The 17,346-nt window shown below is 47.9% G+C and overlaps 1 protein-coding gene across 1 annotated transcript in view; it reads left to right on the top strand.

Moving 5' to 3' along the window:
• The first annotated feature begins 2,539 nt into the window (after window positions 1–2,539).
• Window positions 2,540–17,346, top strand: part of hs3st4 (heparan sulfate (glucosamine) 3-O-sulfotransferase 4) — a 53,813-nt gene continuing 39,006 nt past the window's right edge. The window contains exon 1 of the mRNA XM_029158399.3: window positions 2,540–4,083. Within this exon, the coding sequence (XP_029014232.1) occupies window positions 3,488–4,083 (596 nt within the window). The 5' untranslated portion in view covers window positions 2,540–3,487. The remainder of the gene's footprint in view (window positions 4,084–17,346) is intronic.

Genomic DNA, 17,346 nt, shown 5'->3' on the forward strand with positions numbered 1-17,346 from the left:
CGGCCACAGATGTGCGCTTGTGTTTGTGATACTGTACATACCTTTTGTGTTTAGATGCATGGCTCCAGGCTCGGGCCCTCTTGAAGTCCAGGCTGCCTTCACCTGTGCATAACAAGATCCCTGATTGATTTTGTGCGCTGGGGGAAAAAAAAAGCTCTCCTGAGGTTTGTGCGATACTGGTCCAGATGTAAATCTTGAATGTAGATTCTTTTTTTCCATTTCCATAAATGTCTGTATTGCTTGCTTTGTCTTCACACCATTTAAATATACGTTTACTGTTACAAAAACGCAGTTTTGCCACCGGTCAATAGCCGATGGTACAGCGAATGAAGGTCATGCTGGGGATTTCTGTCTAATTGCAGCCCCGCACACAGTCTCTGGTGTCGGCCCCAGCGGAGCAGGAGGGTGTGGCACCGGCCACAGCGCTCTGACTTGAATTACACCGAGCAATGGAACAGTCCAGACTGGCTGCACCTGCCAGAGCCGCCCCACAATGGCTGTTCATCTCAGCTCCAGCAGACGGACTCAGGCTGCAGCCGGGTTCAGAATCAGGTCATTTCATATTACAGGACCTAAATCTCCGGGTGCTGCAGAAGCCCCTGAGCTGTAACTATATTAAGAAGGTGTCACGGGCCTGATATATAGACTTTGCATTAATGGCATAGTTACTTCGTGTGTGGTGCATCTGAGACGTGAACGAGCGTGGTTTAATGATATTTGGGGCTTTATGACAAAGCATGAGTCTTTTGTGTTGAACCATAATGGTGCTGTGTCAGATTGGAAGCCTCTCTATGGCCACATTAGTCTGTCATGCTAACGTATAGCATAGAGTTTAACACTTAGCCTCATCTGTGCCGTCAGGTTGCTCGGTTCGGAACAGCAGTCAGTGCGTACAGAGGTTTGGATTTAAAGGCAGAATGACGACTACAGTATGTTGTTTCAAATGTTTCCTCGCTGTATGTGTTCAAAAATGAGATTATTATTTAAACATTTTAAGATAACGCAAGACGGGGAAGTCGACGCAGCGTGTGAGGTGAGGTGACACTGAGGTGACATTTATAACGGATTAGACGGATAATTCTGTATCTGTGAGTGGATATTTCTGTCAGGATTGAAAACACGGGGAATCTGAAACACAGTTTAATTCCAGGTGTTAATGTAACATGGATAATTCATATCGGAACACAATCTGGACACGAGCGGAATGTTAACATGCTGCCGCGACTGCACGACACGAGCCGAGAGGAGCCCGGCGGCCGAGACGGAGACGTCCGCGGGTGACGCGTCCAGTAGATTGGGATCGAACCAGAGGAGCTGCCTCCACTTAGACCTCACTTCAATAAACTCGACGTTTCTCCGCGTCTGCCTGTTTGTAAATGCAAATCGACGCAATCTGAGCGCCGGGCTTCCGCAGGGACAGACAACGTCTGGGTGATTTATGAACGGCCCCGATATCAGACGCGACAAAGGGGACGTCATACGGAGCCTTGTGCTGTGACAGTAGCTTATCGGCGGCGTGGAGTAGCGTGGGGGGGGGGGTCTTGGTGGACGCGGAGTCCGGTAGGAAGTCTGGCAGCAGTGGGGGGATTTTCGCGTAAGAGAACCCGTTTCCTCTCCAAGTGGCAATTTACGAATACAACATTTTCAACAAACCAATTGAGCTCTCCTACGCGCTCTTGACTGCCAAACTCACAGTGAGCATTGTGCTCCAAACACTTGTCCACGCGTTCCACCCCCTCACAATCACCTGCGTTCCATATATACGGGGCCCCTTTGCCAATAACGTGGTATTTCCACTGGATGTGGACGTACAGTTGGAATAACAATGACTCCAAACAAATGGGATCAATTTGGACACCACCAAATACATTAAAACACACATGACCACTCTTTGACTTCATTCACAGCTTCGCATTGCTTCCCATTGGCTGATTCTGCGGAACTGCACCGTCTGAGCGCCTGCAGAACCTTCGGTGGCGCCACGAGGCTCTGTAATAAATGGCCTCGTGTCACCAGCGGTTCGCGGCCACGAGCGCACGCTGCAGGAAACGCCGGATCGGTCGAGCGGCGCGTCCTCCAGCTCTTCATCTCTGGACTTTGAATATTGCAGCCGTTTGTTTATTTGTGACCCAGTAGTTCGTGTGACGCCGACTCCGTGGCGCGTCGTGTGTGTGATGAATGAGATCCTTTAATACGGGGAGAATTAGAAACGAAACTAAACCCCTGTGCTGCAACAGAGTGAACAAGTTAGAGTCTGGTGAATGTTCTCATCAATAATTATAATCTGCATTCAGATATAATAAATCTGCTGTTCAGCAGCATCTTCACGCCCACTGGAACTAAAACACAAGATGTTCCCTGTTGTGACTTATCACTATTTCATCCACTTTGATTCATCTCACCAGCTTCTATGCATGAGGGCAAACTTTTTTCCCCCTTTCATTTGTAAATGAACTTATGTAATGCTCCACCGAAAACCAGCAGGGTGCAGACATGAGCTTTGTTTGAAATATAATCTCCATCAGAATAGTCTTTGAGATGGAGTTTCGTGGAGAACTTTATGCCGCCGTGAGACGCGGCTCTGTGCATCACAGGTTCACACGCGAGACCGCTGTGATTTCCACGTCGGTGCGTGTGACGCGAGCGGGCGATGGACAGCTTTTCCACGCAACTCTCTCGGATTAGCAAATCTGACGTTCGTGGCCCGACTCGCACGCGGGCAGAGGAAAAGTGGGTGTACGCACTAGTTGTGTTGCGTGTCTCCACGGCGCTTCACTTCGGATGAGCTCCGCCAGCCGATGCGCACACCGTAGGATCCCACCGACGCGAGAAGGCGCGAGGACGACGAGCGGAAGCCTGGTGCGCGGCGGGGCGAGGAGCGGATGCCTCTCCGCGGAGCCTGCCGAGTTTTTACACTCCGAGCAAACACAGAGACGCGTAAAGGATCGCGCGCGCGGCTGTCTCTTCTTGGATGTAATCGATGGATGCTGGGCTCCCGCGGATGGAAGTCCACGCTCGCATCGCAGGCTGGACTGCACTTCGGACTGAGCCGCTGACGAGGAGAGGCGCACTTTAAACACTTCATTTCCTCTTTTTTTTTCTCGTCTTCGCACCTTCTCCGTAAAATGCCAGGATTTCATTCACCATACCCCGTCCAGTTGACGCCAAGCTGCTCGTTTGGAAGGACGCCAGACCTCCAGCCTCTCAAATCTGCAAGTTCAGTTCAATGAATTGTGACATTGTCTGTCAGCCGTGGAATAAGAAATCGATACTGACGAATATTCTTTCGGAATCTTAACGATATATTTCCGCGCGGTCTCTTATAAATATGCGATCTGGTTGGATCAGGTTGCTTTGGTCCTGCTTCACGCCTTTTTAGCTGGATCAGTGCTGATGGTGACTGATTATTGCTGTTGATCTTGTCCATGCAAGACTCGGGGTGGAAACATGTCTGGCCACTTCTTTGAGAGGATCACTGCTATCAGAGATGGCATTTTGGTCCAGCACTTCGGTTTTTACCTCTAAAGTGCCCCGGAAAATCTTATTCATGTTCACCCTCTCCCTCTCTGTCACCTACTTGTTCTATAGCTTGATGAGCTGCTACAACTCGCTGCAGTTCCCCCTGCAGGAAAACTACGTGTTTCAGGGGAGGCTGGTGACGGAGGAGACAACTTTTGTGACATTGAGGGAGAAACTTTACTCCGCGTCCCCGGGCTTCACCGAATTCACCGAGGCCGAGAGAACCACCGCGGTTTCCAGCGTGAAGGATCATGCCGAGGCCGAACAAAGGACCGTGGAGTGGATTAGGACTCAGGCGTCCCCGACTAAATCGGCGGCGGCGTTTCACACCAGCGCGCTGGAAAGGGAGCACCAGGAATTCAGCACCACGGACAGCGAACTCAGGGTGAACTGCACCTCGGATTACGGAGAGAAGAAACTTCCCCAAGCCATCATCATCGGGGTGAAGAAGGGGGGCACGCGAGCCCTGCTGGAGGCGCTCAGGGTGCACCCGGACGTCAGAGCCGTGGGGAATGAGCCACATTTCTTTGACAGGAACTACGAGAAGGGGCTGGACTGGTACAGGTGAGTCAACGCCAGATTAGACACACGCGAAGGAAACACACGTGCGTGTAAAAAACACGTGAACGTTTATTTTATTGTCCGTCTTTCCGCCTTTTATGATACTTGAACTCTGTTTGAGACATAATTATGGACGCCTGTTTGTAATGTTTTTCACTAAATCAGAGAAAAAAACATGGCAGCAAAAATAGTGGAGATGCTCTTTATCTATTAATTGTAAGGAAGCTTCTTGAGAAATAAACTAGCAGCCTGCAACTTTGGCAAAACTATTTACACACTGAAAAACAGCATCTTGTGTTTGCAGTAGCAGATTCACAAACAATTCACGGAAATTATACACAAACCCCTCACTCACGAATATGAAATTGCATCTAATGATCATATGTTTGCAGCACTTTCGCTTGAGTATAAAACTGTGTTTGTAGACATACTAGCTGCAAACTTTCCATTTCATTTTGCTTGTGTGCACCTTTCTTATATATTAAATCCTGGTCGAGGATCTGATCTCTCCCTTTGACATATGGTTGTTTTTATTAGAAATAATAACACGGTGCCAGATCCCTGTATCAAGATGTGTTTTCTCACCCCGAAGGTTGAAGCTTAGACCCTTTTAACAAGGTTACACAATATATCACTGCACAGAAAAAATATGAAACACACTGTGAGACACATTACGGTAATTCAGTCGTATTTTGAGTTCTGTGTTCCCTTGTACATACAGTAAGCGCATAGTCATGATGAGGAGAGGGGAGGAGATTTACTAGCAAGGCTTCCAGTCACTCTGGTTCAGTTTTATATATTCGTCAGTATTTTTCAATTCAATTTCCTTTCAAATCATCAATTACTAGCTCATCTCCTTCACTTAAACTGTGTAACAAGTTATGCAGTTGCGGGTGTTGTATAAATGCCTTAATTACCTTTTTGCTGTTGGTTCTGGGAGGAGTGCGTGTTGTTTACACCACCCTGCGTGCGTGTGCCAGCTTTATTAGCCAAAGAAAAACCTGTTTATCATTGCACTGTTTATAGGAGGAAAGGAGGGGGGAAAAATCAATTTGGGGGTGCGTTCACGGTCAGTCGGCCGCGGCTCAGCCAGGCATTGTTCTCACATAATGATGTTTGACAGGAGGAATTCAGGATCTTCTGATGGAGTCAATGAGCTGATGAGAACGATGCTGACTGAAAGTCCCTTCCGGTTCCCCCACAGAACCGGGTCTGTTGCGCCGGGCGTTTGGGTTGCGGAGCATCTGCTTTCATCGTGCTGCACAGACAAGGGGGCTGTGGGCTGTTTCATTTAGCCTGTGCTAATGCAAGCTGTTTCATTACGCTTACGGTGAAAGGCTCATTAGACAGCAGGATGACATGCTTACATAAATAATAATAAGTGTGCTGGTGCGTTTGGGGACCCCTGAATCAAATGAATCTCCAAAGGAGCCTCAATGTTACATCTGCCATTGTCTTGTGTGTGGTGTTCACCTTAGAATGATGCATTCAGGCGGCGTTCGGGTCCGATGGGAGCACACAGACGCATTATTTCAACTTGTGTTAATGGCTAAATGAATCACAAGTGCCATGGTTTCAGGTGCCACACGCTGGCATGAAATAGCATTCAGACCACGTTGTTTATTTGTTTGTTGGTTTGTCCTAAATGATGCATTATGCCGCATTACTCCGTGCTGTCTGCGATGCTCTGGCTAATGTGCACTTAATGGAAGTGAAATTACGATCGGTTACAAATGTTGGCAACCGTTTGACATTGGTGTAGTTGCATGAGACCAGTAATCGCAAACAATTTATAAACTGGGGGCTGCTTTACTAACACCTGGCCCTTGTTTTGATGGATATGAGAGACTAGCTGTGAATTTCATTAAGAGCATAATGGACATGCTAACATTCAGTCTGCTCTAAATTATGATTGAGTGTTGCTGCAGGAGTGTATCGACCTGCTAACCTGCACATATCCAGGTTTTGAAGTGGTGGAATTGGGACTTTTTATCTCACGGTTGACTCGTGTCAACTGGTTTTATTCTTCTCCAAGGAGAAGGTCGAAAATCCAGTTGACACGACTCAACCTTCAGATAACTCCACCCGGATGACGGAAAACCTCCTCCGACGTTTACTGCCTTTTTGTTTGAGAAGCTTTAGAAAGAAAACACGCGGCGAAGGTCAGTTTTAGTTTCTACTGTGACACTCTTACATGCACGTAAAAGCAAAATGACCGGTGTTGGGCCGAGGGGAAATCACCTGGTAGTGGCGGCGCTGCGCTGTAACCTTTCCAAACCTCTCTCGCACTAAAGCTCCTGTTAAGTCGATGCTTTCTGCCGGCGCCTCTCGTGATGAATAAACTCCTCCAAGGATGCTGTCATCATCCTGGCAAATGTACACGGTCAAGCGCGGGTGACGGCAGCGGAGGGGAAGGGACCCGCACTCTGTGAGGAGACGCAGGCGGCCGGTTACGCCCCCTCCTGCCTCCCTGCAAACGTGTTGGTGGGGAAATTACAGTAACAGGCAGCCACACAAGCAAACGCAGCAGTAACCTGCTCCTTCTCCAGCCAAAACCTCCTCAACTTCCTGGTTGAGAAAATGTGGTGTGAAAGGAATTCAGTCATTGTGGGATCAATGAAGTCTCATCTGATCTTTTGGAAGTACGCTGAATTTAAACTCTCTTTCATGACACAAATGTGATTTCCAGTCTTGTCTAATTGTGCGTATACTGTAGATACGTTTAATAAATAGTAATAATATACACACCCAGTGAGTACATGCACAGAAAGGTCCTTCTCGCTTAAGGCGACACATTTCATCTGCAATATTATTATAGAGCTGTAACTAAATATGCTTTAAATATAATCAATAAAAAAACAGTTTAGTAGAATAATGAATGGAAATTGTCCAGAAATCCTGTACAATTTGCAGTCTCCACACCGTTTGTTTTCCTTTTCATTTAAATGAATGTTCGTGTTAATCACTTAAGTGATTCCACATTGTTAAATGCAGTTTCTGTATTTCAGTCCATACTGGAGACGTGACCCCTTGAAATTCGTCTCTTCCTCACGAATGCCGCCTCCACTCACGTTCCCGTCGTGATTTCGCATTCCGGGCGGGTCCGGTTCGAGCGTGACATGGGCCCAGATCGGCGTCTGGTGCCGCGTTCCCGTTTTTTAGCGCTCTTGGACGGTTTCTCCAGTGTGTTTTGAGCTTCCTTGAACAAGCAATTAGCGATGTAGTACCATCATTACCGTACACAGAGGACTTTCATCAGCCAACTGGCTCTTCTAACGTCGCCTGTGTTGCCGAGTAAAGAGGATGAGGCACCACCGCAAGGATTTTACTTATCCGTCCTCCTGAGCATTCTTCAACCTGGTGCAAAATGCCCGTGTTTGATGCACGGTAACCAATATAGCAACTGTTACTGGGGCTCTCTGTGTCGATGCTCCTACACTTAGAAAAAAATAATGTGCCTCATAAATTGAGCTGAAGGATATGATTGATTTTCAGTCACACGTTAAGCTTTACGCCCGTGGTGGATGAGCAGCCTCAGCAAAGTGTGTAGCTAAAGTTTAATGAGGGGTTGTTAGTGAGGTCGGCTGCTTGGCGTTTTTGGCATTTCATCAAAATGCCAAACAAATGATGTTTACGTCATTGTTAACCAAAATAAAGTCAAAAGTATCCTCTAATAATAATAACAAGGAGAATTTGAGCGGGTGTAAAACATTATAATTAGTCATGACTTTTCATATTGGGATGTTTTCATGCACTTCACCGCCAGAGTTAAGTGGAAGATTAACAGTGGCAGCCTCAGCCTTTCAAAATAACAGCGTATTGAAACGTGTCAGAACGTCTCTGCTGGATTCATTCCAGTTGGAATAAATGTGTGACCAGATCAAATAATTCAGCGGGAGACACAAAGCTTCTCATCGACTGACGTGGGAACTGAGCGTTTAGGAACGCGCGTCTTTTCCACAAAGGCCAGAGACCAGAACACGTAAACACGTCTATGTGCTACTGTGTGCTGTAATGTGATAATATATGAAATGTATCGTCCTCAAGCTGCCTTAAAAACATCCTGACACTCGACATCGACAGCTTCTGTATCTGTATCTGCCGAGGTGCAAGGATGAGCCGGTGCCTTCTGAAAAAATCATTAGGAGCCAGAGGTACAGTCGCTGTGACACAGAACCACAAGTCTGAACCAAATATGTGAAATTCATCAAAAATCAATAACGGCTGGGAAACTCAAGCCTTGTGATGCTGGCGTATTTGTGTGTGCAGCAAAGGCAACGTGGACAAACCCAGTGGCACCAGCGAGCCGATCGCCACAGTGTGGATGGAAAGCAGCTTTAAATCACAGCAAAGCCGTCGCTCTCGTCCAAGTAGCTCAGTGTACACACCTGTAGCAGGTGCGCCACATAAATCCCATAATCCCCTTCACCGCTGTTTGTCTTTTAGCTAATGCTCACGCGGGCGACACAGTTACTCTCGTCGCCATACTGCACGCGCTGCGTCCATATGCTGGGTTTTACACCACATAACCGGGCGGAACAATGATGCATGGCTAAAACGCGCAGCCAGGAGGAACAGACGGCGTGATTGGGTGAGAGGGAGCCCAGAATGCGGCTCCTGCACCTGAAAACCACAGGCGGCGCCTCCGAATAACTTATCTTTTCTGTCAGGCTTACCGCTAGCGCGCTACGGCTGCCACCTTCCCCGCTTCCACCGCCGACTCTTTGGATTTGACCCAGTGTGAAAAGAGGATTTATTGCCCAACTCACCTGTTTATGAGGTGAATACATCATTTATCAAACTCACGGCCCGATCGGGACTCGGCGGCGATAAATTAGAGGTGTATTTTAAGGGGGGGGGGTGGAGATGAAGCAACAGCCGGTCGTAATCTGGACGCGCGTTGATGGAAGTCGTCGCGGAACTTTCACACGACTGTGGGAAAAAAAAGAAACAATCCCGGGCACAAAACGATGCGTTTAAGGGCATCAGGTAAACATGAGACCCGTCTGGAGTCGCATAGCAATTTCCCTGTGTCCTGTGTCTGGAATATATTTAAAACGCTAGATAAATCAGCTGGCTGTGAACTAGAACCAATGTTTTACTGAGGTTTGCAAGCCTCTAATATCTCTGTGTTATTAAAATGACACTTTAACCCCTTTCGCAATAAAGGTGGAGGAGATGTACCTATAAATCTTCCAGGCGCTGCTCTCAGCCTTTAAGGGCCTCGTCTCTGTGCTAGAGAATGAGTCAGGCATAACTTCCAGCCCCGCGGTGATTAGACGCTGGTTCGGTTTCAGCTCACTCCGGATCTTTGTCCATTTTGTGGCCTGCTTTGTTTTTTGTTTTTTTTTTCGCCTGTGTTTTTCCCGATGCCTTGAAGGTCACGACCTTTTGAAAGCGTGTCACGCTGCGACTCTTCTTCCTTTGTGAGCTGCAATGTGATCCCGTCGTTAAATCCGACACAGCTACAAAACTTTCCACTGACCAAGGCCGTCCACTCCTCACCTCGCCTCATCAGGAGCTATGGATCCTTTCTTTGCACTGTGTTATAGCTCTGTGAAATATTAAAGCCTATTCGTGGAGGCGGCGTCAGCGTATCATTTATGATTCAGCTGCCGTGCCGCGGCGGAGGAACAGTGTGTACTGCTTTAGTGTGTCCACAACCTCCGGCCCTGAGACGGGACCCGGTGACAGGAGGTGTGTAATGGAGACACGGATCCACTGCCGAGCCCGGCAGCACCAAGCCTAAATCCAGCGTTTATCCCTTGTTTAGCCCTGCTTTCGCGCTCCCCGCCGCTCCGCGGGCAGTTTAGCCCCTGACTCTCGCCACCTGACTGGGAGCCCAAGACTCGGCTCCGCGGGGGGGAGGGGCCTATCCCCGAGCGGGCAGGACGCCACGGCCTCCAGCCGGGCCCCGCGCTGTCCGGCGCCGCCCCAGAGCGGCAGAATGTGCCTGCGCCCGATAAGACGCCTGCCAAGACTCACAAGGACGTACCTCTGAGTGCTCTGATGCCAGTGCTGCAGTTGTGGAATTAAACTTTTTAATTAGCAGCGCAGCCGCGCGCCGCCGGGAGAGCGGACCTCTTCAGTCGGGCTTCTCCCTCACTGCGACGGCGTCTTTCCACTTGATTAGGCTCCCAAGCATCACGGAGCCGCGGTTCCCGTTAGCGCAGGAGCAATCATGTTTACCTCGCGCTCCAGTCTCTGTTTGGATGCGGCATAGCATGGGGGGGGGGGGGTGAATTACCCATTATAGTCCGGCGCCAGGAAGAACCGCATTTTTTTCCCGCGTGCGAACGGGCCCATAAATCAGCACTCGCCCCTCCTCCGTAATTCGCTAATTGTGATTACAGGCGCTACGTCAAACGCGACATTGACGACCGCCTCGTATTGATGAATCTGTGTATAGCGGCATCAGCTTACATGCATAATTAATTCCATTTCCTGTGCAAACATTACAGCGTGTGCTGCGCAGGGACGGGTGTGTGCGTGTCTGTGCGTGGGCGATGCATCAGCTGATTCCTGTGTGACGTCACCAGGTGTTTGACCATGTTTAGACCTAGTGTGCAGTAGCTCTTTATATTCCCGACTAAACCCACAGAATTCCCACTATGACTTCCAGGGCACGTGGATTATCATGGAAATGGCCCGTGCAGTCGGACTCTGTTCTGCAGATATAAGGGAGATTATGTAGATTTAAAATGCTTTGACTCGCTTTTGTGATATTCTGTGGATTTGAATTTTCAACAGGTTCAGAGCCACAAAGCAGCTCATCTTATTAGTACAAGCGTTACAACACTATTCTGCACGTTTCACGTTTCCTGCTGCAAATATCCTAATGTGGCTCCACGCATCCACAGCTCAAAGCTCTTCTTTTCTTTATTTCTTGTTTTTTATTTTTATTTTGTTTTTACTGAACGGCGGCTCTCTTTTTTCTAACCATTCCATGTTACGGATTGGTTTGATCTCCTTCTAGTGATCTGTATTGTAACACGCGAATTACTGAGGTAAGGAAGTAATACCGCTCCATCCTTTTCTACATATGGAGAAAAAAAAATGTTTCAAGCAGTTAATGGGTATAGCCAATTTCATCCTGCCTTTGGTCCTGCTCAGAATTCATGCGCCCCCCCCACACACACACATTCATCTCATTCTCTTGCCCTGCTCCAGCTACACTCTGATGCTTTCAAGTGGAAGTCTATTTTACTTATGGTTAGAATTTAATTCACCATTTTTCCCCCCCCTTCCATTGCTATGAAGAGGCCGTGGGTTATGGTTCACATCAGGTCTCATATCCACTTTATTTTTGTGTCCATCAAAAGATAAAATTCAGAGCAGCCGTCTCCTCCGTCCTTCTCCGAGACTGAAGGGAAGACTTACACTTTGTTTTTGTGCCGCGACATGGGCGGATTGTCTCGCAATGAAAGACATAGCTTCATCTGCTAAATTATTTATTCTGGCCTCGAAATAAAGTATGGGCTGAAGTCGTTTCATGCTCAAAGGTATTCCTCTCTCCCCAAAGATTATTTGCATGCAACAGAATTGCGGTGATATGCTGGAGGAGAAACAATGATTCTGTTCGGGCAGAATGCTGCTTTACAGGCGTCTTTAAATCTCTGCAAATAAGACTACCTAGGGACAAATACACATGTCAATCATACTTGTCAAGATTCCAATTTTCTCTCCACATCTCCTGGAGCACTCGCGCCGCCCGGGCTCCTCATTGGCTGCGAGGGATGCAGTCTCATGACACAAGCTGATGCATTTGTTCAGTCAAAGGGAAAAGCCCTGACAGGAATGGTCATGAAGCCAAGATACAAGGGCTGCTGGGAGGACGATTCGAATGTGTGTCCGTGAGCTGATATGCGCCGCTGTAGTGTGTTATGGTGAGAGATGGGGGGAATAAAAATGTTGGCTTTCCCCTCCGGGATCGGAAGCATTATCATATGGCCATTGTGCGCTAGACATATGCGGCAATATGCAGCGTATGGCTTTTCTCTCCCTCCCCCATCAAAAAATAAATAAATAAATAAATAAATAAAAGCCATGGTTACTTTGTCGAAGCACATCGTTTTAAAATCAGCTGCTAAGCACAATGGAGTTTGGAAAAAATTGAGTTTTCAGCCGCTTCTCAAGCTTCTCACTTATCACCGATTACGTTTTATTTGAGTCGAGTTGAGGGAAATAAAAAGTTACGAACGTTCAAAGCAGCAAAACGCATCTCGCGCTCCTGATACCATCTACAGCGCGGCACCAACCTGACAGACTTAATTCAATTATGGCTGCCTGATGTGTTGAGATTCTGGAGGCGTGAGCTAATTCCTCTGTTTACACCCCTGAGTCACTGTCACAAACAAAGACAAACACATTCATTGGCTTCCAGGATCCTTGTTTGCTGTGATTGTCCCGTCGCCTTTGAAGTTTCTCATCACTTTATGGTGTTTACTTATTCATGCTCTCTCTTTCCCTCAGATCACCATGGGGGTATTCCATTAGAATAATTTTAGCACAGTGAGGAACAATGTATGAACCGAGTGCGAGACGCCTCGGCTGTTCTCAGCACAGTGTACGTACGGCGGAGACGCTGTGAAGATGGACCGAGCGGAACTTTGGGGAAGGAGTCGCGCTCTGCGTGGCATCACGTCTGCACTGTTGAAGCTCTAGTTCCCACCAAACTGCTCTGAGAGTTGGAGTAAGCCATTTAAATGCAAACCAATGCATTTAGAAGTTCTGCTAATTGATAATTGCTGGAACGGGAGTTAATGCGTTGTTTTATTTGATGATTTCATTATCTAAGGGAGACTCAGTGTTCTGATTCTCAAATAAAGCTGTTACCTGTCAATCAGGAGGCCAAATATTCCCATGCAGGGTAATGAGTAACCTGACAGCACCTGACAACCACACGAATGGAAAATAGCAATTGATTAAAGATAAAATAATCTCATTTGAAAAGGGATTAAAAAAAAAGAAACAATAAGAACTTTTTGAAACCTTATTCTGCCTTAATAACAGCAACATTCACAGAATACAGACATTTGTCTGTACCCGAACGCCACACCGTGCAGTGTAAACAGACGCCCGTTGCACATTATTGCACCAAGAACGATGTTTACAGCTTTGCTTACAATCAAGCTAATCAAGAAAAATGACAAAAGATTAAAATGGGCAAACAAGCAGGAGAAAAGAGGCAAAAGTACAAACTTGGGTCCTTACAGTAACTTCCCCACTAACATAGAACCCAGTCTGAACGTTTTGGGTCAAAACTGGCAACGCAACGTCACGATGAAGCGAATCCTCCTACTGAATCCTCCAGGTAAACAAGCAGCATGTGGAAAACGTCAGCGGCCCAGTTCCCGGCGCTGTCGCTCTACACCCACACGTGGGTTGAAGGGAGGTGTGCTGGACCGAGCCGCTACGCACTCAACACTAGCCAGGCGAAAATCAGACGAAAATCTGACGAAAATCAGTGGATTCGCTTGTAAAATCGCATCGCAGAAACGCCAGCGTTTGCCATCGCTATGAGGAACATCCAGGGTTGGACGAAAACAGCCGCTGTTTGCTGTCGAACACACACCCACTGTAGCACTGACCAACTACAGTCACCAGCACTGAGCCGTGTCCACGCTAACGGTCCCAAATCTGCAAGACCGCATCGATCGCTGCCTCTGACCACCTGCGCAGCCGCTGTCTCTCTAACAGAAAATATCGATTCATGTCTTTAGACACGTTCTCACCTTGGCTTACCTGCAATGTCTGTAGGAACGAAGGAGCAGCAACTCTCACTGTCCCACTGTGGTCTGTGGGTCGGTTGGGTCCGGCGGGTGTTCGTCGCTCCCCGGAGTCGTTTTCTGCTCTAATCGACCTCCAGCTCGACTTCACGTCTGAAAGTCGTGGGGAGGCAGAACCCTGATATGAATTGATTTTGGAATGAGCGTGCGTTTGCGTGTGGACACCACCCGCGGACCCGCGTGGGCCTCGACCCGCGGGCCGACTTGGGTCTTAATTGATTTGATTGACGGACAAGGACACGGCCGCCGTCTTTGGATCCGAGGTCACTGGAGCCGCGTCCTGTGGTTTGTCGGGGAGCCGGCGCAGCGCGAGGTGAGGAGGCAGTCCTGGTTTCTTTTTGAACGCGGGACGACGCCGCTGTCGGCGGCGCTCGTCTCCATCTTCTCTATCTCCCACCTCTTTCCTGTGGACGGAGGACGGCAGCGCTTTCTTTTTTTTATTCTCAGCACGTCGTAATAACTAATTCCCTCCTAATATTATTATGTTGGCTACATGTCAAACCATATCTGCCTCTTAACACATTGTTTCCAATTAACATTTTTCCAAATTCCTGATATAATCTGTGGAATACAAATGAAGCGGCCCCTGCAGCTGCTGGGACTGAGTTGTCTTGGCTCCGAGCAAATTGCCTTCTCTTAAATTTGTAATACACCTTTTTTTTTCACTACGGGAATAAACACACACTCTTTGCACTTTGGGTAAACTCAACAAAGGCTTCGGGGTTTATAAAATTAATGTGCCATGATAATTAGTTAAGCCACGGTGGATTGCCAGAGGAGGGAATTTCACACCTGAGTTTAATAATATATAGTTTAATTTGCCTTGCCTGTAATGTGCATATGTTTCTTTATGCTATTTCATGGCCGCTCTACTGTATCCCTTTGTTTCCACTCGGAGGGTGGAACGCGGCACCGATTTCACGCTGCGAGCGGCGTTTGCAAACAGCCTGAGTGGCTGTTGTAAGCTCTGACCTGGAGAAGCTCCCGCTTGTAACGGGAATGCGAGGATGTTCCCGTTCAGACGCATGACGGGACGCTCCGTGTGAAACCACGTGCGACTTCGTGGACGCCGATGAGTACAGCTCCGGGCTGTCGGGGGACGAGGCGCCGCTTTCTCTCCCGCCAGCGACTTGATTGTAGGTAATTGCCTTCACCTGGCGTCTCAGGTGTAAAACAACTTCCTGATTAAACGTTCAGAGTGAGAACCAGCGGGCCTTTGAGTCTCGGAGAACGCCCGTTTGCTTTGAAACCCAGCTACTCTGCAGTAATTAGTCGTCGAGAATTGGGCAAAAGTTTAAAGGAAACATAGTTTTGGATCACATTTCGTTTTGCTGAGACTTGTCAGTCTTCTGTTCACGCGGGGGACGTTTCAGGGGTTCGGACCCGATGCCCTGGGTTTGACATCATACAGTAGAGGCTCTGCCCCCCCCACTAGATAAGTGCTAGCCCACAGAGTCAGACACGGCTCATGTTCTTTGTTTCCAGACTCTTTTTTTCGTAGCTCATGAAAAGCTCACGCTCTCAAACGCACGACAATGTCCGCAGCACATTCTGTCACTTTTTGAAAGTCGCCAGTGAAACCGTGCGGCGAAAATTAATGTAATCGCCCCGGCCTCCCGTTGTTTTTGACACAATTACAAAAAAAAAAAAAAAAAAAAACTGAATGTCAGGACTTTGAGCTATGAGCATGTAAAACAGGGGGGCTGCTCTCTCTCCATCAGGCTCCGTGCGCGGGCGAATATCACACGACTGGCGTTTTGGGGAACGAGGAGCGGCTGCCGTTCTGTTTTATGAACACAGGACGGAAGTGACGAAAATATACGTTTTGATATATGTGCAACTAAACTCGGGGCCGAGACGTATCACTTCATTTTTTAATAGCGGACGTCTGGGCGTTAAAGCATAAAGCGTGTACGCAAGTAAAGATTAAATAAAAAAGGGCTTGTGTTGACGGATCAAGTAGATGTGAGTGGGAGTCAAGAGCCTGGTTATGTGTGGGCTGCGTCCGCGGAGGGTTGTTTGCGTACGGCGACAGCTCCGGGTGAGTGCAGCGACTGAAGTGACGCACAGGCTCGGGCCCGACGCTCCACTCTCCATCGACGAGAGGGAAAAAAGGCACAAGTAGACGACCGCATTTAACCACATTAACTGTGAAGTTTTGACAAGTGGAAAGTCATTTGGAAGCTAGAGGCAGGTTAAAGGCTCTTTTTTTCCGGGTTGTTGTTGCAATGTTGTAAGTTGTAACGCGGCGGTACATGAAGGCGCCTCAGCCGGTGCCACGGGCTTCGAGCGCAGGGTTCCGGACAGATTAGCTGCTTTTGCCTGTGACTCTGCTCCGCAGCAGAGAGGGGCCGAAGAGGCTGGAAACGGACGCTTACTAAGAAAGTGCAACTAATCCGTTGACTGATCAACTGTTCAGTGTGAAAAGAGCGGCTCGTACCTGCAGCAGCTCCCTGCTGCGCGACACCAGGCGCTCTCTGCTGTTGCGGTTTGCTTCGATGCCTTCGCCGTCCTCTCTATTACTCCGTCCCCTAATGCCCTGATTTAATGCACTCTCAGAGGTCAGATATTGTACCGGCTGCCACAGACCACTTCCTTCAACACCGCCCCATTAATAACAACCAAATAAATCAAACCGCTGGGTGAATTTCCTCCCTTGCATATTAGAGCTATTTGGGAGCACTATGGGGACACTTTTATTACATAGAGGAGATGTATCGCCCCACATTCATCTGTTTACACCTCAATCTCCAAGACCAAAACATGTGCTCTATGTCTAAATTAATATAGGTGGCATTCCCTGCGGGATAGCGCCATTTGCATCCCATTAGCAATTCTCCCAGGGACCTAAATGGTTCTGTGAGATTCATAAGATCTGTAATGTTCACTCAGTTGGTAAACGTCTTTGACAAGCGATTTGTTTTATTTAGGAAACAATGTGATGTGTGGTCTTGTCTTGGCAGCGATCCGCTCCCTGCACATGCATATCATGTGGGTCCCATCAGTCAGCGACACGGGTCTGGCCAAAAGAGCTTTTTTTTAGTTAGGAAATCATCAGGAATAATCCACGAAGGTCTGCGTGTTCAGGAAGCCATGTAAACGCAGCTGCACGGTTTCTGACAGAGTTTGGGCTTTGTATAATAATCTAAGGAAATAATGGGCAAAGATTAAAGGCAAAATATGTCCGGAGCTCCACTTTTGTGCCGTTATCTCTATTGTTTATGCAACTGTAATCTCCAAAAGCGCGCTCACCTTCACTTTTCACATAAAACCATGGAGTGAATGTCTGCGGGCTAGTTCCATGCTACAGCGACTCGTACAGTCGCTACTGTAATAGAGGAACGCCTGGACTCGACAGCTTAAAAGAATCAGGGACGTCGATGTTTACGGCTGAGGAGATTCTATTATGCATAATTAACATGTTGTGAAAATACACTTTAGCTAATTTCACCTGGAGGAGAATATTCATTTCACCTAC

The sequence above is a fragment of the Betta splendens genome, chromosome 8, assembly GCF_900634795.4.
Source record: "Betta splendens chromosome 8, fBetSpl5.4, whole genome shotgun sequence".
Lineage (NCBI taxonomy): Eukaryota > Metazoa > Chordata > Actinopteri > Anabantiformes > Osphronemidae > Betta > Betta splendens.